The sequence below is a fragment of the Nicotiana sylvestris genome, chromosome 4, assembly GCF_000393655.2.
Source record: "Nicotiana sylvestris chromosome 4, ASM39365v2, whole genome shotgun sequence".
In the NCBI taxonomy this organism is placed as follows: Eukaryota; Viridiplantae; Streptophyta; class Magnoliopsida; order Solanales; family Solanaceae; genus Nicotiana; species Nicotiana sylvestris.
The window spans coordinates 25011106-25038013 of record NC_091060.1 but is presented as its reverse complement, the minus strand read 5'-3'; the positions used below and the strand labels follow the sequence as shown (position 1 = coordinate 25038013).

At 38.7% G+C, this 26908-nt stretch overlaps 1 protein-coding gene, 1 non-coding gene and 1 pseudogene across 2 annotated transcripts; all 3 read right to left on the bottom strand.

Annotated features, from left to right (window-relative positions):
• Window positions 1-8965: 8965 nt before the first annotated feature.
• Window positions 8966-14694, bottom strand: LOC104217470 (UPF0481 protein At3g47200-like; annotated as a pseudogene).
• Window positions 14695-17966: 3272 nt separating this feature from the next.
• Window positions 17967-18073, bottom strand: LOC138890931 (small nucleolar RNA R71). The gene has a single exon (XR_011407294.1). It is a non-coding gene; the product is annotated as a small nucleolar RNA R71 (small nucleolar RNA).
• A 5795-nt stretch (window positions 18074-23868) lies between these two features.
• On the bottom strand, window positions 23869-25926 carry LOC138889344 (uncharacterized). The gene is made up of 3 exons (XM_070172639.1): window positions 25236-25926; window positions 24017-24155; window positions 23869-23965 (listed from the first exon to the last, which is right to left on the bottom strand). The coding sequence occupies exons 1-3, from the start codon at window positions 25924-25926 to the stop codon at window positions 23869-23871; spliced, it is 927 nt and encodes a 308-aa protein (XP_070028740.1).
• Window positions 25927-26908: the final 982 nt, after the last annotated feature.

Genomic DNA, 26908 nt, shown 5'->3' with positions numbered 1-26908 from the left:
TAACACGTGGGATGGATCGTCGTGGTACTTTCGAAGCATGGACATATGAAACACTGGATGCACGACTGATAAGCTCGGCGGCAATGCAAGTCTATAGGCCACCTCTCCCACTCGATCGAGAATCTCAAACGGGCCAATGAGCCTAGGGCTAAGCTTGCCTTTCTTCCGAAATCTCATTACGCCCTTCATAGGCGACACTCAAAGCAATACCCGCTCACCAACCATGAATGCTAAATCACGAACCTTGCGGTCGGCATAACTCTTTTGCCTGGACTGAGCTGTACGAAGCCTATCCTAAATGATCCTGACCTTGTCCAAGACATCCTGAACCAGATCCGTACCCAACAACCGAGCCTTTCCCGGCTCAAACCATCCAACCGAAGACCGATATCGCCTACCATACAAAGCCTCATACGGAGCCATCTAAATACTGGACTGGTAGCTGTTGTTGTAGGCAAACTCTGCTAAAGGCAAAAATTGATCCCACGAGCCTCCAAAGTTAATGACACAAGCTCGGAGCATATCTTCCAAAATCTGAATAGTCCACTCGGACTGTTCGTTCGTCTGGGGATGAAATGTTGTGCTCAACTCAACCTGTGTGCCCAACTCTCGCTAAACTGCCCTCCAAAAGCATGAGGTAAACTGTGTACCTCGGTTCGAAATGATAGACATGGGCACACCATGAAGGCGAACAATCTCCCGGATATAGATCTCAGCTAACCTCTCAGAAGAATAGGAGACTGCCATAGGAATGAAATGCACTGACTTGGTCAGCCTGTCAACAATGACCCATACTGCGTCAAACTTCCTCCGAGTCTGCAGGAGTCCAACAATGAAATCCATAGTGATCCGCTCCCACTTCCACTCGGGAAACTCAATCCTCTGAAACAATCCACCGGGCCTCTGATTCTCGTACTTAACCTGCTAATAATTCAAACACTGAGCCACATATGCAACGATATCCTTCTTCATTCTCCTCCACCAATAATGCTACCGCAAATCCTGATACATCTTAGCAGCGCCCGGATGAATAGAGTACCGGGAGCTATGGTCCTCCTCTAAAATCAACTATCGGAGCCCATCCACATTAGGTACACAAACTCGACCCTGCAATCTCAAAACTCCATCATCACCTAATGTAACCTGCTTGGCAGCTCCGTGCTGCACCGTGTCTCTAAGGACACACAAATGGGGATCATCATACTGCCGATCATGGATACACTCCAATAAAGAAGAATGAGCGACCGTGCAAGCTAACACCCGACTGGGCTCAGAAACATCCAACCTCACGAACTGATTGGACAAAGCCTGAACATCCAAAGCAAGCGGCCTCTCACCGATTAGAATATAAGCAAGACTGCCTATATTGGCTGACTTCCTGCTCAAGGCATCAGCCACCACATTGGTCTTTCCCGGATGATATAAGATGGTGATATCATAATCCTTCAACAACTCCAACCACCTCTTCTGCCTTAAATTCAATTCCTTTTGGTTGAACAAATACTGAAGACTTTTGTGATCCGTGAACACCTCACATGCCACGCCATACAGATAATGCCTCCAAATCTTCAATGTGTGAACAATGGCTGCCAACTCCAAATCATGAACCAGATAGTTCTTCTCATGAATCTTCAACTGATGCGAAGCATATGCAATGACATTGCCATCCTGTGTCAACACTGCACCAAGTCCAATACGAGATGCATCACAATAAACTGTATAGGGCCCTGAACCTGTGGGAAAAACCAACACCAGTGCCGTAGTCAGAGCTATCTTGAGCTTCTGAAAGCTCGCCTCACACTCATCCGACCATCTGAACTGGGAACCCTTCTGGGTCAACCTAGCCATCGAGGTTGCGATAGATGAAAACCCCTCCACAAACCGACGATAGTAGCTTGCCAATCCCAAGGAACTCCAAATCTTTATAGCTGATGTTGGTGTAGGCCAGTCCTTGACTGCCTCAATCTTCTTCGGATCAACCTGAATACCCTCTACTGATACAACATGACCCAAAAATGCAACTGAACTCAACCAGAACTCACACTTTGAGAACTTAGCATATAACTGACTATCCTTCAAGGTCTGAAGAACCACTCTAAAATTCTGCTCGTGCTCCTCAGGGTTGCGGGAATAGATCAAAATATCATCAATGAATACTATCACGAATGTATCCAAATAAGGCCTGAACACTCAGTTCATCAAATCCATAAAAGCTGCTGGGGCATTTGTCAACCCGAATGACATCGCCAAGAACTTATAATGCCCGTACCGAGTGTAGAAAGCTATCTTAGGGACATCGGATGCCCTAATCCTCAACTGATGGTAGCCAGATCTCAAGTCAATCTTCGAAAATACCTTGGCACCCTGAAGCTGATCAAACAAATCATCAATCCTCGGTAATGGATACTTATTCTTGATCGTAACCTTGTTCAACTGCCGGTAATCAATACACATTCTCATCGACCCTTCCTTCTTCTTAACAAACAACACCGGCGCACCCCAAGGCGAAACACTGGGTCTAATGAAACCTTTCTCAAGCAAGTCTTGCAACTGCTCCTTCAACTCTTTCAACTCAGGCGAGGCCATACGATACAACGGGATAGAAATGGGCTGAGTGCCCGAAGCCAAATCAATGCAAAACTCAATATCCCTATCGAGTGGCATACTCGGCAGGTCTGAAGGGAATACCTCAGGAAACTCACGAACAACAGGCACAGAATCAATAGAGGAACCTCAGCACTAGAATCACGAACATATGCCAAATAGGCCAAACAACCCTTCTCGACCATACGCCGAGCCTTCACATAAGAGATAACACTACGGGTAGAATGACCAGGAGTCCCTCTCCACTCTAAACGAGGTAAACCTGGTAAGGCTAAGGTTGCAGTCTTGGCATGACAGTCCAAGATAGCGTGGTAAGGTGATAGCCAGTCCATCCCCAATATGACATCGAAATCAACCATTTCCAGAAGAAGCAAATCTACATGAGTCTCAAGACCTCCAATCATAACTATACATAATCAATGAACACGATCCACCATAATAGAATCACCCACTGGCGTAGACATATAAACTGGGGCACTCAAAGAACCGCTAGGCATGACCAGATGCAGCGCAAAATAAATCGAAGCTTCTATGCTACAAACCAGAACAATACTTGCGCCTCCACCTCTAATACCTCTACCTCCACCTCTAGCATCTCTATCTCCACCTTTAATATCGCTACCTCCATCTCTAGCTAACTGAGCGGGCTAGACGAGTCCCTTAATGAACCTCCTCGCTCTCTCTCTCTCTCTCTCTCTCTCTCTCTCAGTGGGAAGCATGATAAGAGCATGACGAGCCAAGTCGATGAATCTGATCTCGTACTGAGTAACAGTCATAGAACCCTGTTGGAGATGCTCAAACTGCCTCCGATAGGACTCTCTCTGAGTGATGGGGAGAAACTTCTCCAGAAATAGCTGTGTGAATTGTTCTCAAGACGAAGCTGATGACATAACTGGTATAGCCATTCAATAATCTCTCCAACAGGTCTTGGCAGATCCAGACAAGCGAAAGGTAGCAAGATCGACCCCAATTGGTCTCCATGATCCCCATGTTCCTGAGAACCTCATGATAACTGTCTAGATAATCCTGGGGATCCTCAGTAGATGCACCACTGAATGTAGTAGTGAAGAGCATGGTGAAACTTATCCAACCTCCACAAAGCCTCCTAAGACATAGCTGATCTATCACCGGTCTGTGCTGCTGCTCGGCTGAAGAAGCGGTACATGACCTCGCCTGTCGCGAAAGGATAAGAGTAGAGGTTTCAATTTAGCATTGAGAGAACAAAATCGCACGATAGGGAAGAATAGAAGTGAAACTTTCCCTAACTCTGTAGCCTCTGGTGGATAAATACATATGTCTTCGTACCGATCCCTAAGACTCTACTAAGCTTGTGTGTGAACTTTGAGACCCATGTAACCTAGAGCTCTGATACCAACTTGTCACGACCCGGATTTCCCACTCTCGGGAGTCGTGATGGGGCCTACTAATATGAGTTAGGCAAGCCAATTATGTGAACAATTTACCTTGGTTACCCATTTTATATTCATTAATAATTGCGAAGTAATAACATATAAACAATGGAATTTAACATAAGCGGAAGAAAAAGCAATAAGCTAGCTAAACATGAATCCAATACAACTGTTTGAGTCTCGACTACCCAGAACCGGTGTCACAGTTTCACAGACGGTCTATGAATACTACAATTAAAGGTCTGAAAGAATAAATACAACACTATCTCTGGAAATGCATGAAAGAAACATGAATAGTAGATAGAAGGAGACGCCAAGGCCTGTGGACGCCTGCAAGACTACCTCAGGTCGCCTGATGAGCAAGAATCAACAATCCCACTGCGGTCCGAAGTCTACAACACTAGGGTCTGCACAAAAGAGTGCAGAGTGTAGTATCAGCACAATCGACCCCATGTGCTGGTAAGTGCCTAGCCTAACCTCAACGAAGTAGTGACGAGGATAGGACCAGACTACCAAATAAACCTGTGCAATTTAACTATATACAGCAGAAAAGAAGTACAGAAAGAAACAATCATATACAGTCAAGTATGGGAGAGGGAAAACATGCTACGGGGAAACATCAAATAGTAACAGAAGAGCAACAAATAAATATGAGGATCACCACCGTTCAATTGAAAATAGGAAGGGGAAATCATGCTGCGGGGTATAACAAGTATCAACAAGAAACCAGCAATTTAGTGTAGAGAAACCGTAACACAGTTATCAATAAAAATTAGGAAATCAAAAACAAGTGCACAACATCACCCTTCGTGCTTTTACTCTCTCTCACAATACACGATATTACCCTTCGTGCTTTAATACTCTCTCACCAAAACAAAACACGGCATCACCCTTCGTGCTTTACGCTCTCCCTCACTCAAACAACAATCACAAGGAAAATAGGGTAAGGAAATCTATAACCTCGAAATACAATCAAATAACAACAGAAAATGAGTAAATAAACGTAAAGGACAACATAACTCAATTATCAGCAAGAATCAGGGAAATCAAGGACAAGTGCACGGCACCACCCTTCATGCTTTTACTCTCGTCCTCACCATAAGAATCAATACAATAGGCACGGAATGGTACATCGTGCGACACGACATCACCCTTCATGCTTTACACTCTTTCCTCACCATGAAATCAATATAATAGGAACGGAATGGTACATCGTGCGGCACGGAATCACCCTTCGTGCTTTACACTCTTTCCTCACAAAACAAACAATGCACGACATCACCCTTCGTGTTTTTACTCTCTTCCTCACCCAAACAACAATCACAAACAATACAGCAAGGAAATAAAGGAAATTTGCAATATGAATCCCGGCAAGGGAGCAACAAGTCAACAATTAAATCCCGGCAAAGGAACAACATCAATAACATCCACATCCCGGCAAGGGAGATAACAAATAAATCAACAATAGCCCGGCAAGGGTGACAAGATAATGATCTCTTCTCTTTCTTAATTTTACTTCACAATTCACTTCACAACTCGAGCCAATGCTCTAGAGGTTCAATTATCACTCATACCTTTGCAACTCATTTCACAACTCGAGCCAATGCTTTAAAAGTTCAATTTTCACTTGTACTTTCAAAATTCGTTATACAACTTGAGCCAACGCTCCTCAATGTTCATAGGTCACAATTCTTTCCACAAACTTTATACAACAATTAGAAACCCTCACCAAGGCATGAAAGATACAACGAAGTCATGATAATCACAATATAAGGGCTCACAGTCATGCTAGATACCAACGTATAGATACTCGTCACCATGCCTATACGTCGTACTCAACAATTACCACATAACAAATAGGACTCAACTCCTAATCCCTCAAGCTAAGGTTAGACCAAACACTTACCTCGATGCCACGAACACAATTCATGATTCAATTATAGCTTTACCCCTTGATTCTACCACCAATTTGTTCATATCTAGTCACAAGTTACTTAATTACGTCAATAAACGCCAAATGAATCAATTTGAATGCATAAAAATGAGTTTTCCAAAGTTTTGCCCAAAAAGTCAAAAATCGCCCCTCGGCCCACATGGTCAAACCCGAGGTTCGAACCAAAACCCGATTACCCATTCCCCCACGAACCCAAATATATAATTTGTTTTGAAATCGGACCTCAAATCGAGGTCCAAATCCCCAATTTTTGAAAAACCTAGGTTCTACTCAAAACACTCAATTTCCCCCATGAAAATCATTGATTTCAAGTTGAAATCATGTTAAAAGATGTTAATGATTAAAGGAAATGAGTTAAAATTAACTTACGATCGATTCAAAAGAAGAGTTGTTCTTGGAAAATTGCCCTAAGGAGTTTGTGTTTTGAAAAGATGTGAAAAATGGGTTTAAAATTGTCTAAGTATAAACGTTGCAGGTCTCAGATATGGGAATTGCGAACAGGGGTTCGCAATCCTCTGCTGGCTTGGGAATTGTGAAACAGGGCTCGCATTTGCGAACCCTTCAGGAAAGCGAGACTTCTTTCACAAATGCGAACAACTTGTCGCATTTGCGACTTGGGAATTGCGACCACTTCATCGCATTTGCAACTCAAGACTGGAACAGGAACTTTCGCATTTGCGAAAGAAGTCTCGCATTTTTGAGAATGGGCAAGCCTGGGCTGGTTTCGCATTTGCGATCCAGCCTTTGCATTTGCGAGCCAGGCCTGCAGGTTTGGACACACCAGCTAAAATCTGCAACTTTTCTAAGTTTAAAATGCACACTGTGACCTATCCAAAACTCACCCGAGCCCTCGGGGCTCCAAACCATATATATACACAACCTCAAAAACAACATACAGACTTATTCGTGTAATAAAACCACCAAAATAACATCATGAACATCAAATTAAACCTCAAGATCGATGAAATTTTCAAAACTTCTTTAAACTTCAAATTTGCATTTAAGGTCCGAATCATGTCAAACGGATTCCGTTTCTTACCAAACTTCACAGAATTATCTTAAATCATATATAAGACCTGTACCGGATGCCGGAACCAAAATACGGGTCTGATACCAAAATGTTCTAATCAAAATTCACTTCCAAATCCTTTAAACAATTTCAGAAAATAATTTTCGTCAAAAATTCATTTCTCGGGCTTGGGACCTCGGAATTCGATTCGGCTATACGCCCAAGTCCCATATTTTCCTACGGACCCTCCGGGACAGTCAAATTACGGTTCCGGATCCGTTTACCCAAAACGTTGACCGAAGTCAAATTAATTCATTTTATAGTCAAAATTTATCATTTTTCATAGATTTTCACATTTAGGCTTTCCGGCTACGCGTCCGGACTGCGCACGCAAATCGAGGTGATGCTAAGAGAGGGTTTTAAGGTCTCGGAACGTAGAATTTTATTTTAAACAAGTGATGAACTTTTGGGCCATCACAGTAATTATTTAAAATAAATATAAAATATTTTTCTCCCCGTTACCGACCAACTTTGGTCGCTTTTTTGGACCGACTAATTTTGGTCGCAAAATTTTGGTCGCTAATTACCGGATTTCTAGTAGTATAGCAGTGATATACCATATCTGAGAGCTAGGAACAAAAAAATTTCAAGGAAAAACTGTAAATAGAGCAGAGGTAGTTACACAAATTAAGAGGGAAGTTATAGAAAGGGTAGAGTTACTTCAGAAGTCTAAGAAAGCACAAAAATGTAGGATTTTAGTTGGACAAATTATCTGTATTTAGTTGATTTTCTGTTTTGTTGGAGGCTTGAAAGTCGGTGGTCAGATTTTGCTCTATAAGTGTAATTATTTGGTGTTGTCAATGGTAATATTCACATTGTTATCGGAAAAAAAAAAAAAAAAAAGGTTGGCTACTGCTACTTTATTTGTCGAATAATGTACAGGGTCGTTATTTTTCACCTGTCTAGATTAAAATCCTAATCAAATAGTTTCCCAATTCTTCTCGCTTTTAGGAGTTTTGCCCCTTCACTCAACTTACCATGCACAGTCTCCATTAACGTTTGCCACAATCTCTTCTGCAAAACAAAATATAAAAGAAATAATGCATGGAAAGCTTTTTGCAATTATGAGAGCGCTGAGAAAAATTCTGTCGGTTGAATGAACTAGTTACCATATAGGGTCCAAGATTGCTTCGTCGAATAGGACGGGAAAAGGAAGAAAAAACACTCAACCAATACTATTAAAAACACGGTGAAAAGCGACCAAAATAATCGACCGAGGGTGGTCGATTAGTTAAGAAAACCGACCAAAAGCCGACCGAAATGCGTAGTCAGTAACTGGTTAGTCGCTAAGGCATATCCGACTGAGACGGTCGATAAATTCCGACTGAGACGGTCGATAAATTCCGACCGTTTGTGGTCGATAAATTATGTTGTTTTTAATTAGACAAAGCTTGTGCATTAATTAATTGACTAAAGGTGTGAGAAGCATGCATGGAGTTATGTGAGGAAACAATACAATGGGTAGGCTAGTAAAGCATTTGCTTTAGGCTCCCAAAATTTTGGGGCCCCAAAAATAATTGTGAATTTTTTAACTTATTTTTGCTTAGACAATATTAAAGTTTATACAAACTTCTTATAAAAGTAGAAATAAAGACGGTCTACTTTTAACAATAAAAATATTTTAGAACTTTGAATTAAGATACTCAAATCTTCATACTGGTAAATAATATTTTTTACAATAAGATCCATGGTAACACGTTGTAAATATGTTGCTAACATCTTAGTAACTTGAATTTTCTTACCAATATAAATATTAGTACTACGTATTATATTTTGTAAGATAACTAAATTACAGACAAAAAGAAAGGAAAAAACCAAAGTAAATATTAGTATTACATTTTGTAAGATAACTACAATATAAATAAAACAAAAAAGAAAAAAAGTCCCCTTATTAAAATTTGACTTTAGGCCACGAATTTTATTGAGACGTCATTGCGTGAGTATGAGAAGTACGATGGCTGCCATAGTTGAAGCTCCAACCCAAGGACTACTAAAATAATTACGCTTCAAACTTGCCTTCATTCGGTTTCATGGTTTTTCACAATGTTGAACTAACTTTATGCATTCTTGTTTGCAATAGAACTCATCTGAAAAAGACACCCCTTTCCCGATTTTGTTGAAGAGGCTAGCCACTTCTTTGTCCTCTCCTATATATTGTTCCTGATGATTCCTTTTAGGCGAAGCAAACTTACATCTTTCTCCGAGTCAATAAGATAATCCATGAAAGTTGCAAAATCACTGAAATATGTTGGATGTACATCAGATTATTGTTGCTCGTACTATAAGATTTCGCATGAGAGTCTCCGTATTATCATCCACTTCAAAACAAGGAATTTCCATTAACCCATTCTCAAATGTGACATCAAATAAACTTGTGTTATATCTAAGGTCGTCTTCGTCTAACCTTCTATAAATATATCCGACTTTTACGAAGCTAACTCCAGCTTCCGAAAGCTCTATTGCATTTGGCATGACCTTTAGATGGTCCTTATCTCTTGGCATATCTTTCATCTTTGAAGAGTGGCACGATATGTGTACTATTTGAAGTAAATGTTTGATTTCTGTTGTGTTACCTTCACTCTCATTAAAGGATGCAGGGGTCATCTTTGGTAAGAAAGGAAGAAAGGTCTTCTTCACCATATTTATGAATGGTATTTGATGGTTTGTCGTCGTGTCATGAAGTTTGGTCAGGACAAAAAAAGGAAGTTTGTTTTCTATTAACAACAAATCTCGGCGTACAATACCTCTCATGCAACCTGCCTTGATAATTATGTCTTCTCCGTTTGGCTTCATTCTACTACGCTCTCGAATATACTCAACCACAAAACATCCATCAAGCAACAATATTTCTGAAAATTTCTCAACAATATCACTGCCAAGGTCGTCATCCCCTATATCATCATAACACTTAAGTGCTTCATCTTTTAGTTTCTCCATTTCACTAATGTAACTTTCACATTAATCTCCGTTTTTCGTTTGAGAAACCGTTGTAGGTACAACAACTTGTACTTCTCCATGGACCGAAGTTGAGGACTTTTGATATGGTAAGGACCAATGGAGATCATTTTTGGAGTATAAGCATCTGGATTTGATTCACGTAACCCCACATTTACTTTGAATATGGTACATGATTTGGTAGACGAATTTTTCAAATCCTTAATTCTTTTATCAAAGATATGTTTCGCGGATTTATTGGTATTCAACGCTTGACCATACGTAGTTTTCTTTTATCTCAATTAAATGATCCACTTTCTTCCCTTCTTCTATCTGTAATTAGTGGAAAGGAGTCGGTCACATTTTATTTTTCTTTCGCATTTTCTTCACATAAAGTGTCACTAAATAATGATCAGACAGAACAAAACTATATTAAGACTGAAAATTACCTCTGTTTCATTCAGAAAAAGACAGAAGTCTTTCCAAAATAAATAAATTTAATTAACTAAATATCAAGCAGTGCGTATATGTTCTGTAAAGAAAAGGTATACAGAGAAGGATGTGCCATTTACAGAGAAGTCTCTCTCACACTCAGGGGCGGATGTAGTTTGTTATCAATGGGTTCAATGAACTCATAACTTTCGACGCGAAGTAAAATTTCATTAAAATTGCAAAAATAATAGATATGAATCCATAACTTTAAAATATAATGGATTTAATGACAAAACCCTTAAAAGTTGAACCCATAGAATTTAAATTTTAGATCCGCCTTTGCTCACACTTTGTGTGCGTGTGTGTGCATGAGAGAGAGATTTACAGAAGTTTGAACAAGTAGTGGAATTTGATGATCCATTTGGGTAATCTCAATATGATGTGCCATTCTTCTTGAAACTGCAACTCCTACAACAGAGAGAGATAGGGAGATGAGCTAATTACTTTAGTCTATCAACCCAAAGTAATTACAATTTGCAGCTGTATTAACTTCTATTCTTTTGCCCCAAAAAAAAAAAAAAAAAAAAAGAAATACAGTACATTTAAAGAAATGGAAACACAAAGGATTGACATGTCATAAAGTGAAAAATAGATAGTGGCGATTTATACAGCTGATTCTAGTTATCTTGGGATTGCAGCGCGTCCGTAATTGTACTTGTTCCTCTAAAAACTAGAAAAAATTACCATTTCTACGAAATGTATATTGTATGAAAAAATTTAATGCTAATTTGCAACAGAAAAGTATTGAGTAGCAAGACGAAACAAAATAACAGAAAAGATTGCTACGAACTGTAACTTGGGAGGTAGCAAATTAAAGAATGAAAGAAAAAAACCTTTCTTTATTCTCAATATACTATATTCCTTTCTTTGACTCGCTAAACTTCCCTGCAGCTACATTAATACTTATAAAATAATTGCAAAAATGTGAGATAACATGGGTAAAGAATGTAACGATTCAACCACTTGTTTTGAGCCTGTTCCCACTTTATGTTTTGAGCATGTTTATGATATTATTATTTGTGACTTGCATTGTTGGGATGATTTTGGTTGAGACGCAAGGTGCTCGGGGGTGTTTCGGAGCACTTGAAAGTTAAAACAAATTGCTGGTAATTTTGTTATTGTATATAGGGTGGTAATTAATATTATAGAACCGTAATGAAAGGTCTTTGGAATTATTTCTATATTAAATTATTAATGCCTAATGGTGGAAATGAGTTTTGACTATAAATGGCTTTTGGCATATATGACATAATTTCATACAAGTATTATCCTAAAGTCAAAGGACATGAGCTGCCTTTCACATTACTAATTTTTTTTTTTAATAGAAGAGGGATGGTGGTCATATTCTTTTACATAAACTGGCTCTAATTAATTGCATTAGACGTGCTGCCTTGATCACATTACGAATTTTCAATGAATTAGCATTATTTTATTACATGAACGGAACTAGCTCTGGTTGCAATGGATCAACTGCATTTTTTTTAAAACCACTCCCAAATTAGGAGGATCTATAGTGTTTTCACCCGTGGCGGACCCAGATTTTTCATCAAGCGAATTCAATATATGAAGAAGTAATGCATAAAGAAATTGAAAAAATAAATTATTATTAATTGAAAAAATAATCTAACATATTATTCCAACTGTACTCTATGAGTTTTCATTTCATGAAACCTATTCATAATTGTTTCATCAGAAACACTATTAAACATTTCTCTTTCTACATAAGGTACCAAACAACCACTCATAAATTTATCATTCATTCGATTTCACAATTCACTCTTGATCAACTTCATTGCGGAAAAAGTTCTTTCAACTGTAGCAGTGGCAACTGGCAGGAGCAACGCAAATTTCACTAGGCGAAATACAAATGGATAATTCAAATGCTTCTTTGTCTTAACTAGCTTTTCAGAAAGATCACTAAGTCCTTTTAAATTAGAGAACCTTTCATCAACATCACGGACATTAACGATATAAGTCGCAAGCTGATTCTCAAGAGTAATCATAATATTTTCATCAAAATCATCAGGATATAATTCAGTCACTCTCAGTATCTTCTTGATGTCAAAACTAAAAAATGAGTCAACTGGATTCAAGCAAGCGACTCCCATAAGCAAATATGTTGTCTCCTCATTAAAACACTCCTTGAGTTCATGAAGTTGCCAATCAATAATCTTAATAAACACATTAACACGATAGTGATGTGAAATGGTATGCTCTGCAACTTTGCGTTGAGATCTTCCAGAGTTAACATAAACTCATCAAAATTAGGTATCACTATGTCATGCTTGATACAAAATGCAGACACCTTATCAATAAGTAGATCCCATCCTTCATCCCTTAGCCTTTGCAATCGTTTTCTTGCCACATCAACAAGTAGAACAACATTTGTAATATCCTGTTCTTTCTTTTGTAAGGATGCATTAAGCTCATTTGTGATCACCAAAACATCTCTCATTAAATGTAACATGAAAGGAACCTCAAATGTTTGACATGTTCTAAGATATCCTGTTTCCTTAGCTCTTTCTTCTCAAGACCGAGCATCAACAACGATAGTATCTAGAACATCAATAATAGAGCCAAACATATTAATAAAGTTCTTAAAAGATTTATAGTGCGACCCCCAACGAGTATCAGCAGCTCTAGCTAGACCAAGTTCTTGATTTAAGCCCTTGCCAGTATCAATTTCTCCCATATCTAATAGAATAAGCTGATCTACTTTCTTTTTGAATCAAAGTTTTAAGGCCACTTAGATCCCCTTGCATATTTGCTTGCTCCATCATAGCATTGTCCACGTACATAAGATAAACTCAAAGAATGCTGAGCAAGGTAATTAACAATTGCTTCCTTTAAATATAAAGAACCAGTGTCACGAACATGTACGATCCCAATAAACCGCACCACCATAGATCCCATTCTATCAACATAACACAAGACAATAGCCATTTGTTCTTTGCGTGAAATGTCACAAGATTCATCCACTAACAATGCAAAATTGTCACCATTTAGATCCTCTATAATAGCTTTAATTGTCTCAAGCTTACATGCAGTGATAATATCTTTTTGAATTTTATGAGAAGTCAACTTATCATTTTTTGGAGCCTTTTCCAACACAAGATCACATATTTTATCACACCTTTTTGCATACCACTTAAGGATTTCAAGAAATTTACCTTTGTTTAATGATGATTCATCTTTACGATGCCAGCGGAATGCTAATCCTTGATTCAGAAGGAGTGTCACCACCTCAATTGAAGCCTTTAAACGAAGTCGGTGTTCGAGCTTTGTTTGAGTGGATTGCCTATCAAATGCATTTTGAATTGACTGTTTCTGTTGCATTAGATCTTCACATTTTTTCTTTGCTTGGTTATGAATGCTGCTCAGCCCTCCAATATGCATGTCTAATCTTTTCTTTTTATGCCAACTTTTAAGTCCTATACTCAAAAATACATCAACTCCACCTTGATGAATGCTTTCATCTTGAAATAAATAACAACACAAACTTTGATGTTGCATCTTCTATCATACTATACTCCAACCAATCATGATATTGATCAAACTATTTGGGATTAAAACGATGCGTTAAACAGAAAAAATCTCTTTTAGGAAACTTGTGATTTCGAGGTTGGTAAGGACCTCTTTGAAGGTATGCTCTTCTAATTTCATCACGCTCATTTGGATGATAGTCCCTAATAGATATTCTTTCCTTTGGATCAGCCTTTAAAGAGTCCAGATCAACTCCTTGCCTTTGTTTTTTAGATGAAGGAGGTTGTTCTTCTAATCGGTTCGGATCGGTTAGGATTTTCTTCTCCGGGAGGAGCATTTTAACGGGAAGAACTTGATTGCGGCAACTTAGAAGATACTGGAGTGAAATATCGCTTCATTGAATTTTGAAACTGGATTACCAAATTAAATTTCTAATTAGAACAATAATTTAATAAGTATATTTAAACTTATGTTTCAACTAGCATCACAAACAAGAATAATCTTAAAGTCAATTCACAAAATAATGATGGTGATTGGTGCCAATTCCCAAATTAGAAATACCCAAACCCAACTGTAATTACCAATGATTTTAAGAGGTGCAAATTTTTCTTATTTGAAGAAATCACAATTCACACACAACCATGCTTACTTTTATAATCAGATATAATTAGATACATTATACAAAAAGTAGAGAATAAAGAAAAACCTGATTGGTGACTTTGCGGATGGCGCGAGAGGTGGATTCTAGCGAGATGACAATGGGCAAACAAAAGCGAGGCTACGGCCGATGGTGGAGACCTTGAGGTTTGAATGTTTTACGGGTGAAAGTTTTTAACCAAGAGAAGACTATTCAATATTTAATATGTAGTTTTTTTTCCTAATGAATAAAGAAAGCTTTTACCGGAGAAAAAGTAAAAAAGCTTATACACAGAGGAAACGTTGTTGGCCAGTTTCGAACTTGGGATCCTTGGAAAATAATGAACCCGCTATGCCAGAGAGCTGGGCGCTCTCTTTCTGTCAAAGTGGATTCAAAATCTTACTTATCCACTTATTTTCTCAAAGAAAAATGAGATATACCTATATAAACAGTATAATTTTTCGGCGAAGCGGATTCATATGAACCCGTTTGATCCCATGTAGGTCCGCCCCTAGTTTTCACACTTCCTCTTCAGCGTGACTTGAAATCAGGATCTAACGGTCGTGGGTGGATATGTTTTTACCAACTGAGCAAGCCTCATCAATTGCAGCTAATTTCACATTATAGGTACTAATCTATAGTGAACAGGTGGTGGTACTATCTAAGTACATAAATAGGCTTGGGTAATTATGTGACTAACATAGTAAAAATTCTCATAACTTAACAAAAGCATTGACATACACAATGAATTATATTAGCTATAAATTAAAATCATCTTGATTTGTACTTACAAGTTTTTGATCTTTCATTGAGGAAAATTTGAAACTGTACATATTTTGGACTATATTTATAATTTCATAGGTCATCGAGCTTGTGAGATAGCTAGCCACATTTACCATGTTCAAGATTATTTGATGATTTAAGAATCGCATAAACCAAAACTCAATCTTATTTTCTATAGCTAATTGCAAGTACTTCTGTGATGATTTCTTCACATTCTCACTTACTTGCTTTGTCACTACAGAAGGCAATTTTCTCGGAAGAAATAAAGAGTGAAGGCCTGCAAAATTAGAATTTGAAGTTTTTGGGTCTAGAAATCTAGTCTGTTTAACTTAATGGGTTCTAAATTAATAATTGCAGATATTCAATTAATTTCTTAAGACAAAAATAGAGTTTAGATTAAAGTTATTGGGTTCAACCAAACCCGTAACCTATGTTCTAGCTCCGCCCCTCCCTGCAATTGGACCTCTGAGTTAGGGTAAGTAAGCCGATTAGGAATATAGCGTGGCTCGCGGGAGTCAACTCTTGAGGTGTGGATGTTACACTAATGTACTCAATCTATGAGGAATATTCTTGGTGTGACGAATTAGGGAAGTCGCTCAGGGAAGTTAGGCCTCTGTAGAGTGTGGTTTGATTGCTCAAGGACGAGCAAAGGTTTAAGTGTGGGATGTTGATAGTAGATGATAACTATGCAATTTAGATACTATTTACACTCTAATTTGGGTGCACTTTATCAATGTTTGAATGTAAAAGATAACAAAATAATCTAATTAAGAGTTTTACATTTTGCAGGAGCCATTCCGAGCTAGGAGAAAGCTAAAGAGTGTTTTGGAGTCAATATGGCCAATCAGAGGATAGCACGGTCGAAAAGGAGAAAGAAGATCAAGTGCCAGCTCCGCAGTCGCGAACAGAACAATTGCCAAATCCGAGGTCGCAGACGGGTTGACGGGAGCTAAGAACCCAGGGTCAATTATGTAATATCGAGGATGACTAACCTAAACCTATATGAAGCCTAATTCGTCCAAAAAAGAAGAGAGTTATTTTTAGAGAGATTTGAAGCAAGAACACGGAAGAAAGACAGAGAATTTCCTTAGAGTTTTTATATTCTTCTTTTTAATTCCATTGTTGATTATGACTTTATATAGTGAATTTTTATCTCTTAGTATGAGTAGCTAAACCCGTCATCTAGGGTTGATGGAACCAATTGTTGGATTAAGTCTTGACTCTGTTTTGATATAATTGAGCCATTTTTACTTTATGATTGTTCAACTACATGTTGTCTTGTGATTAATTGAAAGGGCCCTTGATTAATCGTGTCTAGTTATCTTATGTTTCTTGAGAAAGAACACTTGGTTAGATTATTGTTGAACAATACCACTTTCGGGTAAGTTAAGAGATTAATTACTTAAATTTAAAATCAGGGTTAGAGATAACGAAGCTTTGGTGGGATAACTCTGAGTTGCATAAATTGTAAACTAGAGTAGTTCGAGAGAATGCTTCTAGTAAATTATCATAATTGATCGAGAGATAATTGCGGTAACCCATGACTCATATTTCTTATAGAGTGTTACGGCGAGATTATAGCTAACGTGTCAGGAATTAATCCGATAATTGGGGAGATCAATAACCCTAGACCATTTTACCATTAAATTCAACTCTATTCTAGATTATTGCTAGTTTTATTGTTATTTTTCCTTAGTTAACTAAATTCTACTCATTATCCAATAAAAATCTTGCATCCGGGGATTGTTTGAGCTATTCATTAGCAGTGTTAAAAGTTATAGTAAATAGGTTAGTTTTCTGTGGGATTCGACTCCGGACTTGAACCAGATTATATTTACAGAGATCGCTTAGTCCTTTTTATAAGGCATAGTTGGGCGTGATGAAATTTTGTCTCCTTTGCCGGGGAACTAACGGTGTTATTTATTGCAACTTGGAAGAATTGCTAGGATTATTAGTTTAGATCAATTTTCCGTGGTGTTAAAAATATTTCCATTGAAATTCTCACGTTTGAACTCTTGTGTGACTCAAGTGCATGCCTAGAAGCTCTTTGAGAACTGATGAACTCTTTGAAGGACTCTCAGATCCCGAGAAAGCATTCTGGACATTGAACTGGGCTAATAAGAAGAGCAAACAGCTAGAACAAAACGAACAAATTGAAACTGAAATGGGTGACGTAGACAACATGAATGATCGAGATGACCCAAACGTCAGAGTGGTAGCACCTCTTGTTCCGGAAGTTGCTCTTTATGATTGGGCGCAACCAACTGCTGATAACTTAGCCACAACAATTTCGGTTCCTAAGATACAAGCGGAGACATTCCAGATACCAACAATATGGTGCACTTGTTTCAGAATAAAGGGCTATTCTCTAGGTCATGCATCGAAAACCCACAACAACATCTGAAGAGCTTTCTATCGATATGTGTCACTCACAGACAACCAAATGTGACTCCTGAAGCAATCAAATAATTATTGTTCCCATTCTCAGTGACTGAGGAGGCTCAAACTTGGCTGAATTCGCTCCCAATAAACTCCATTGCTACTTGGGAGGAACTAGTCAAGCAGTTCTTAAACAAGTTTTATCCACCCAACAAAACTGCGAGGCAGATTGATGAGATATTGCAATTCAGGCAGAAACTGACTGAGACTTTTCAAGAAACCTGGGAGAGGTTTAAGAGTATGTTGGTGAAGTGTCCTCACCATGGCATTCCAGATCAGATGCTGGGACAGAGATTCTATATGAGTTTGGTTGACAGTCTGAAGGCCAATGTAGATGCTTCTACCGAGGGCGCATTCTTGAGAAAAGCCTTCACAGAGTGTAAGAGTCTTTGTGACAAGATGTCTCAAAATTCAGGCTGGATGATGAGAGACACAACACTCACTCCAATAGTACATTCTTTCGCTCTTGACCCAAACAACACAAATGTAGAAAACATAGCCACTCTTATGACCTAGATGAGCTTACTGACAAAGAAAATCGATGAGATGGGTACGAAACAGGTGCACCTGTTGATACCACAAATGGAGGCTTATGCACTCCTTGCATAAACCAGTCATATGTGTGCTCGTAGAGTGGAGAGAATGACAACCAGGGTTTCAGAGAAGACATGAATTATGTCAATAATTTTGGAGGTCAGAGGCAAGGTGGGCAGAAATGGGGACCAACATCAAACTAGCAGTATAGACCAAACCAACCACAACACAAACCCAGTCCATAAGGAGCACGACCACAAGGCCAAGTCGTGCCTTATCAAAGGCAGCAGGGCTATAATCAGCAGCACCAACAACAGTTGACCTACCAACTACCTTGATAAGTACATTTTACCTGATTTTAATATATCACTTTCCTCGCAAAAGTATAAAAATTATCATATTTCTTTCACAAATTTAATTTGATTGCGCAGGAAATGCTACGAGAAGAATTGGTACACAAGCAATAAAACTTTAAGAAGAAGAAAAAAAGGGAAACAAGCTACGACAAAATACGGATTGCATAAAATCCATCTACCACAACAAAGTGGCCGTAACCAGATTCAAAAAATAAAAGAATCTTTCATAACCAAAACAAGTGGTTATAACCAAACCAACTTGTTTTGGTTTGATTATAAAAGCATACGATGATGAAGGAGAGGGGGGAGCTCAGCAGACAACAAAAATCCATTTAAGAGTCTTTCCTTTGCATTTCAGTCAGTTGTTTAGTTCTTTGAATTTTTATCCAGTCATTACAGTGGCTTTTATTCCTAGTTCCTAATAAATCTTAGCTTTGAAAATTACTCTATATCCTGCTTTTAATTAAATAGGGGAAATTATTCTTTCTGAATATTTCTTTCTATTTTCTTATCTAATGGATAAGAATATTTTCATTAGCAGTATTAGCTCCAGTATGGAGTAACTTTTCTTGTGTTGGGAGAAATACGGATCTTAATAGTTCTATATAATAGTTGATATTATTCCTCAAATTCACATGCTTGAGCTAGAATTTATTTAACTTTTATCTGCTTTTACAGTTAGAAGTTATTTAATTTATTAACATCTATCCATCTTGTATTACATATTAACTATTTATTAATTCTGTAATCGAGAGAGGCGGAAGAAAGTAATATAGTTAAGTGTAGTATTGATAAATATTAATATTTATTAAGGAACATCTATCTCTTTTATGTTATAGTTAATTTTACACTTATTTGTAATCGAGAGAGACGAATAGTGTAATAATCAGCTATAACAAGTAGGGTAACCGAAAGGGACTTACTAAAAAAAACGTATTTTAGTTCAATCATATATTTCTGGTTCTTTAATATTACTAGTTTGAAGATTAATTTGTATAACCGAAAGGAGTGCGATTAATTATTCAACTTAAGTAATAATATAAATTTGTAATCGTGAGAAGCATTTATACATTTTTGAGAAATAGAAATTGAAGAATAATAATTCTACTATATAGAAATATTAAGTGAAGTCAAGATCCCAACACCTTTTTATTATATTTGTGAAAAATAAAATATTTTCTATTGCTTTATTCGTGCATTTTTAGTTAGTTAATTCACAACTCAACTCTTTTGGATTTTCTTAAATAGTAATTAAAACAAGAAACGTCTGTAGAATAGATAAATCAATCTTTGTGGGTTCGACATCTTTCTATACTACAATTTCACAGAGTACGAGTTTAAATAATATATGCCAGACAGTCGTCAAATTTTTGGCGTTGTTGCCGGGGATTGGCAAAATCTACTACAAATTAATTGTTTTATGATAACGACAAACTATGCCTTATACAAAGACACACACAGACGTAGCAAATATAATCTGAGTAATTCTGCCCAGAGTCGAACCACAAAGAATTAACCTATCAATTACTTTTGACTGATTTACTAATTCACAGAATCAATTTTCCCAAAAATTTGTAATTCACAATTGATGATATTTCTAACAACTAAAGTCTGAAATTAATTAACAACTGAAAATTAACTATGTTTGATGTGTAAACAGTTGGAATAAGGTCTAAAGTAATGGTTTCCCCCGTTAGTGATTTCCTTGGTTGTATGTTTCTTATAGCGATACCTTAGTTGTCTCTATCAATCAAGAACTCTCCAGCTATCATAAATCTCTCTCAAGCAATTATGATAATTTACTAGACGCACTCTCTCAAGCTACGCTAGCTAGATTCACATTACTGTTCTTTTAGATTGCACTCGAGGTATCGTTATCTCTAATCCAATCTCTAAACCCTCGGTTGTGACTCTCGTCTATACTCCGAGAGTGATGTTGTTCAAACAACTACCTAAATATACACTCTCTCTCAAGAAGATACATAATAAATAGGAACGGATAATTGAGGGCCCTTTCAACTAACCACAATCAAAACGTAGATGAACAAATAGAGATTAACAACCAATTCAAACTATATTAATATAACAACCAAGTCATCCCCAACGGTTTCACCAAAACCTTAGATTAAAGTATTTAGCTACTAATGACAACGTAAGAATAAACTACGAAAATATTCACATGGAAAATTGCAAGAAAAATAGTAGAGAATAAGAACTATGATGTTTTGGGTGATCTCTCACACTTGTTCTTCTTGCAAAAGTAATCTCAAAATAAGCCTTTTTGTCTTGGGCGAGTTTCCTACATCTTATAAGGGTTTTACAAAAGCTTTCCCGAATTGACACTTTGGCCCCTTAAATTTCTGGACTGTTAATATGCCGACGCGGCCGCGGCGTCGACCGCGGCACTGACCGCGGAGAACACTGACTCTAACCACGGTGCGGACCGCGGTGAGTATGCTGGACCTTTTTGTCTCCGCGTTCCTTCTCTTTTTGCTCTTTTGTGTTTGGGTACTTCTTGAGTGGGTGTTTTCTTCACGTTATTGCCTCTAAACACTTCATGTTGCTTCCTCACATCTTATATTCCCTGCGAAACCAAATAGCATTAATTAAAATATTTTATTGGTAACTTACATTATAAAACAACAACAAAGCATGGGCAATTATGGTGAAAATAATAACTATATAGCCTATTATCAACACCCCACACTTAAATTATTGCTAGTCCTCGAGCAATTCACCACACTCCATAAAAATTCATTCCCTATGCGTTTCCCTCAACGACTCACGCCATGAACATTTCACAAGAGTTACACCTAGTAGTGAACAGTTTTTACCTCAAGAATCAAGTTTTTCGTACCCTGTAACATTTGCACTTACTCAAACCACTCTACACAATAGTCAAGATGCACCTTTCCTTTGTGAATCACATTCCCTCACATCACACAAGAGAGTAGTTCCATATATATAATGATAGTGATAACAATTAGGAACGCAAATAGACAGAATTCGCTCACTCTCCAAAAAGAACATTCACATGCCATAAAGATGCACATAGGCTTGCCCCTAGTGTAGTACTCGACTAATCGAGCCCCACTTAGTCTAAGATCAATAGGACTTTATTTGGTTGTAATGTAGGCTAAGGGAAGGGTAGGATACATTTGGATATAGTGACTAACCTCCCTAAGCACTTTTAATACAATTACATTGAATTTAAAAATCATCATTTTGTAAGTCAACACTCCTCCACATTTATTTAAATATTCACATACATTAGGTGCAATTTGTACAAGCTACCACTTATTAATCACTACAAAATATATAATTTCTTTTTCGTGGTGCTTTTCTTTTTACACTTCACATTCTGCACCTTTTCTCTATTTCCATGGTTCCACTTCAAAAACCAAACCACCACCCCACACTTTTATTTTTACATAATCTCAATACCAATCTAGTGCTTAGTGAGAGGGAGGAAAATTGGTTCAAACAGTAGGCTATTCAAACAAGTGGTTAAGGTTCACATTGTGATTGCCAAAGAAACAGGCTTATAGATTCAACGGGGTTAACTAAGATGTAATGCATTCAGGTGGGTTCACTTTATATGTCTGGCTCAACAAAAAAATGCCTATATCACTTCTAAAACCGAATGAAGCTACTATTTCGCTTTGCAAATACACAGGGCAAGTTCTAGTCATCAAATGTACAACATGGAATACAATGATACTCACACCCACATGGCACATGACTCACTCCGGATTAGTTTATCAAAACATTCTCTTTTGAGTGTTTAAGTTAGATACAAACATACAATTTTTAAGGCACTTAAACAAGATTCAACCCTTGAAGCTAAGCGCTACACTCTAGCGTCTATCGTGTTCGGGTGTAAGAACGCTAAGGGTTTTTCTTCTTCAATTTTAAGCTCGTCACCCATTAATCCTAACCTAAAACAAAAAAAATCTACCTATACCCGGTTCAAGCTAAACCCTTAGAAAAGAACCGTGGCCCAAAGAAAAACCAAGGGGGAGTTACTACACTACCTAAGAAATAAAAAAATCTTTTTGGTGTTTTCTATAGACTAGCTTCCCTCAAGAAGATTGTCTAAAGAATCCGTCATTAGGAAGAGTCTTTATATTTCAAAAAAAAAAATCTCAACTTAGTCCCTCAAGAACCCCGCCAAAAGAGATCCATCGTCGGTACAAGTCGCTTCTATTTTCACTTCCTAAAAAAACTGTTACTCTATTTCTAAAGTCACTAACACAAAACAAAACCAAGAACAACAAATAGATAATATTCACAAGTAGAACATACAACGAAGTCCCCCACCCCACACTTAAAATTAAGACATGTCCCCATGTCTTGACAATATAAAAAGCAGTGAGGTAAAGAAACTTTCCTGAAGGGTCACTCTTGATCCGAAACTGTGAAGGGTCAGTGACTGAGGTCCGTAGTCTAGTCATTTACCGCTCCAAAGCATCCATCCGAGTGCTCCTGCATAGCTGTAACGATCCTGCCTCGTGCCCTCTATGAGGGGCTGTGATCTCAGTAGCTTCAGCAGCATCAGAATCATCCTCAGATTCAGACTCATCAGACGAGTCATCATTGCGTCGTACTAGCTCTCGTCCCTCTTGCCCAATTTTTCTCGCCCGGAAAGGGGTTTTTATAGGTAATTTCCTATCAACTCGGGAGTTCTCATGAACATTAGCAAGGCGGCATATACGGGTGACAAGCGAAGGGAAGTAGTGGCCTTTCCTTAGTTCGGGCGATCGGATGAACATTTCTTCAGAGAGGACTCGGGCGACATCAAAGCCTTGGTGAGTCATAAAGCAGTAGATCATAGCGGCCTGTGGCCCATTTACATCAGTGGTATTGCTGGATGGTAGCAACCGAGTGATGCTGACAGTGAGCCAACATTTGGCCTCCCAAGTAAGAGACTTGGAATGCAGAGTCGACGGTTGTGCTACCCATTTGGGTTGTCTGCCAGGTATACAGATGACCTCTAGAATTCTGTCCCAGTCAACCATCGGGCGACTAGCCATGATGTAATGATCATCACCCGTGAATGCGGGGAGACGATACACTCTGCGGATGACCTCTATAGCAGCATTAACCGGGGTGTTGCGCACAGTCACAACCTTGTCCTCGTGTTCTGGCAGGTTTGCATAGAACTCCCGCACTAGCTAAATATTGGCTTCCTCGGGAGCCTCAAAGAAGATGTCCAGCTGACACCTCCATAACTCATCAAACATATTGGGGCATTCCTTCACTAAAGCCTTCCTGTCAATATGGACCTCATGGAGTAACTTCTTGGCAAGTTTCTAATTGTACCGTGCCTCTGCTTCTGCAGAGACGAACCGAGTGCTATAAAACCATGGTGCACTGGTTTGGCCCCTAGATCGTGAGGAGCCTCCTGGGACACTAGTAGAGGACTCGGTGTTTCGTCTCTTACGGGATGAACTCATAATACCTGTCAAAACAGAGAAACACGTATTAGGATGAGCCTAAAATGTGTGACTATGGATGGTTACTCAGACTTCACCACAACCATGTCACAACATCTTCTTATATCACCATTGAGGCAATTTCTCAAACACATTATGGGCAAGACATTTTCTTCATGTTCATGGCCCCAAGGGAATCAAGAAAACTTCCCCAAATCAACTATCTACTACACCCACACATTCCACACTTTTGTTAACCATCACCCACCAGCAACACCATTCCAAACATTCAAAACACAGCCCCTTCACCAGACATATGCTAAAAACGAAATTACACTAAAAAGAAGAAGAAGAACTAAACAAAAAAAATCCTATCACTAACACTACATTAGAACAATATGAACTAGCATAATGCAACAAAAACAGTAGAAGGAAAGGAGAAGGGGGGGTCAGAAACATACCTTGGGGGGAAGAAGATGAGGGGTGTTGTGAAGGAGGAAGAAGAAGAAGAGAGTATGGAGGGGAGGGTTATGGTTTAGAGAGAGAGAGAGAGAGGGAAGTGAGGATTTTAGGGGGAGGGGATTATTTATTTTGATATAGGGAATGGTTTTAAAATTAAAAGAAGAGTGGGAAAAAGAGAAAAAAAATTAAAATATCAGTGGACGTCACCGCAGTCGACGCCGCGGTCTGAGACAGAGTCCCCCGCGGTCCGAGCCGTGGTCGCGGTGAAAAATTGAACATTCAGTGATTTCTGCGGTCCTGGCCGCGGTCGCGGCTGGCATAAATTTTTGCTTTTGTGTTTTTTTTACACGAAAATACATACTACACTTACAACACATTCGTGGGTTGCCTCCCACACAGCGCCTGATTCAACATCGTGGCACGACGCAAGTGGTTGAGCCTTCACTCCTCATTCGCATACTGGGGTTCTTTCAAATTGATCACCACTGTATTCCCTTTTTCTTCAACTATTCCAAGGTAATGTTTCAACCTTTGCCCATTTACTGAGAACTTTTTTGTCCCATCTTCTAACTCAATCTCAATAGATCCACTTGCGAACATTTGCACCACTCTAAATGGTCCTGACCATCAGGACTTTAACTTACCCGGAAACAATCTCAGCCTTGAATTATACAATAATACCTTGTCACCGGGTTTGAAATTTCTGTCCACAATGTGCTTATCATGCATCTTCTTCATTCTTTCCTTGTAGAGCCTCATGCTTTCAAAGGCTTGATATCTAAATTCTTCCAGCTCATGCAACTCTGTCAGTCGATTTTGTCCAGCTGCTTTGGGATCCATGTTCAATTGTTTCAGTGCCCACCAAGCTCGATGTTCTAGCTCCACAGGCAGGTGACAGGCCTTCCTAAATACCAACTTGTATGGTGACATACCTATTGGTGTTTTGAACGCAGTTTTATAGGCCCAGAGTGCATCATCAAGATTCTTTGTCCAATCAGTTCGTGTGGCATTCACCGCCTTGGTTAGTACACTTTTTATCTCCCTGTTGGACACTTCAACCTGCCCACTGGTTTGTGGATGGTAAGGGGTAGCCACCTTGTGGCGTACATCATACTTTTCAAGCAATTTCTCGAAGGCTCTATTACAGAAGTGAGTGCCTCCATCACTGATGATTGCTCTTGGTATCCCAAATCGGGTGAATATATTCTTTTTCACAAAACCTATCACCATTCTTGCATCATTAGTGGGCAACACTGCAGCTTCCACCCATTTAGACACGTAATCCACAACAACAAGTATGTATTTATTACCAAATGAGCTGACGAAGGGGCCCATGAAGTCAATCCCCCAAACATCAAACACCTCTACCTCTTGAATCGGGTTTATGGGCATCTCATGGCGATGGGAAATGTTACCGGTTACCTAACATTCGTCACAGCCCTTCACCCATAGGTGTGCATATCTAAACACTGTTGGCCAAAAGAACCCGGCCTCTAGCACTTTCGCAGCTGTCCTGGCTCCTCCAAAATGTCCTCCATATGCTGATGCGTGACAAGCCTGCAAAATAGAAGATTGTTCTATCTCGGGGACACACCTCCAGATCATATTATCAACACAGATTCTAAACAAATAAGGCTCGTCCCAATAATACATGCAGCAATCACGATAAAATGTTTTCTTTTGGACAGATGAAAGGTCATAGGGAACAATACCGCAGGCCAGGTAGTTTGCAAAATATGCATACCATAGCGCATCCAGCTGCTCGTCTGGAAAGGTTTCCAGGATCTCTTCGACCTCGACTGATTTTTCAGCTCCTTCAAGTCGCGATAGATGATCAGCGACTTGATTTTCTGTGCCCTTACGGTCACGAATTTCGAGGCCAAATTCTTGCAACAGTAGCACTCAACGAATCAGGCGCGGCTTAGACTCCTTTTTCTCAATTAGGTACTTGAGTGCTGCATGGTCAGTGTATACAATTACCTTGGAACCAATAAGATATGATCAGAACTTGTCAAACACAAACACCACCACCAACATCTCCTTCTCTGTCATTGTGTAATTGAGTTGTGCACCGCTTAGCATTCTGCTTGTGTAGTAAATCGGGTGCATCAGCTTATCTTTTCACTACCCCAAGACTGCTCCTATAGCATAGTCGCTGGCATCACACATGAGCTTAAATGGTTGCTCCCAGTTGGGTGCAATAATGATGGGTGCAATGATCAATCTCTTCTTCAGTTCCTCAAATGCCAACCTGCAATCATTAGAAAACACAAAGGGCTGATCCTTTTCAAGGAGTTTGCATAATGGGTTAGCAATT

Coding starts and splice junctions, on each gene's coding strand:
- LOC138889344 (XM_070172639.1), bottom strand. CDS start 25,926: ATGGGCCCCTTCGTCAGCTCATTTGGTAATAAATACATACTTGTTGTT. Junction 24,156..25,235: donor AAGGCTGAGATTGTTTCCGG/GTAAGTTAAAGT, acceptor CTGTTTTGACAG/GTATTATGAGTTCATCCCGT. Junction 23,966..24,016: donor TCTGCAGAAGCAGAGGCACG/GTACAATTAGAA, acceptor CCATATTGACAG/GAAGGCTTTAGTGAAGGAAT.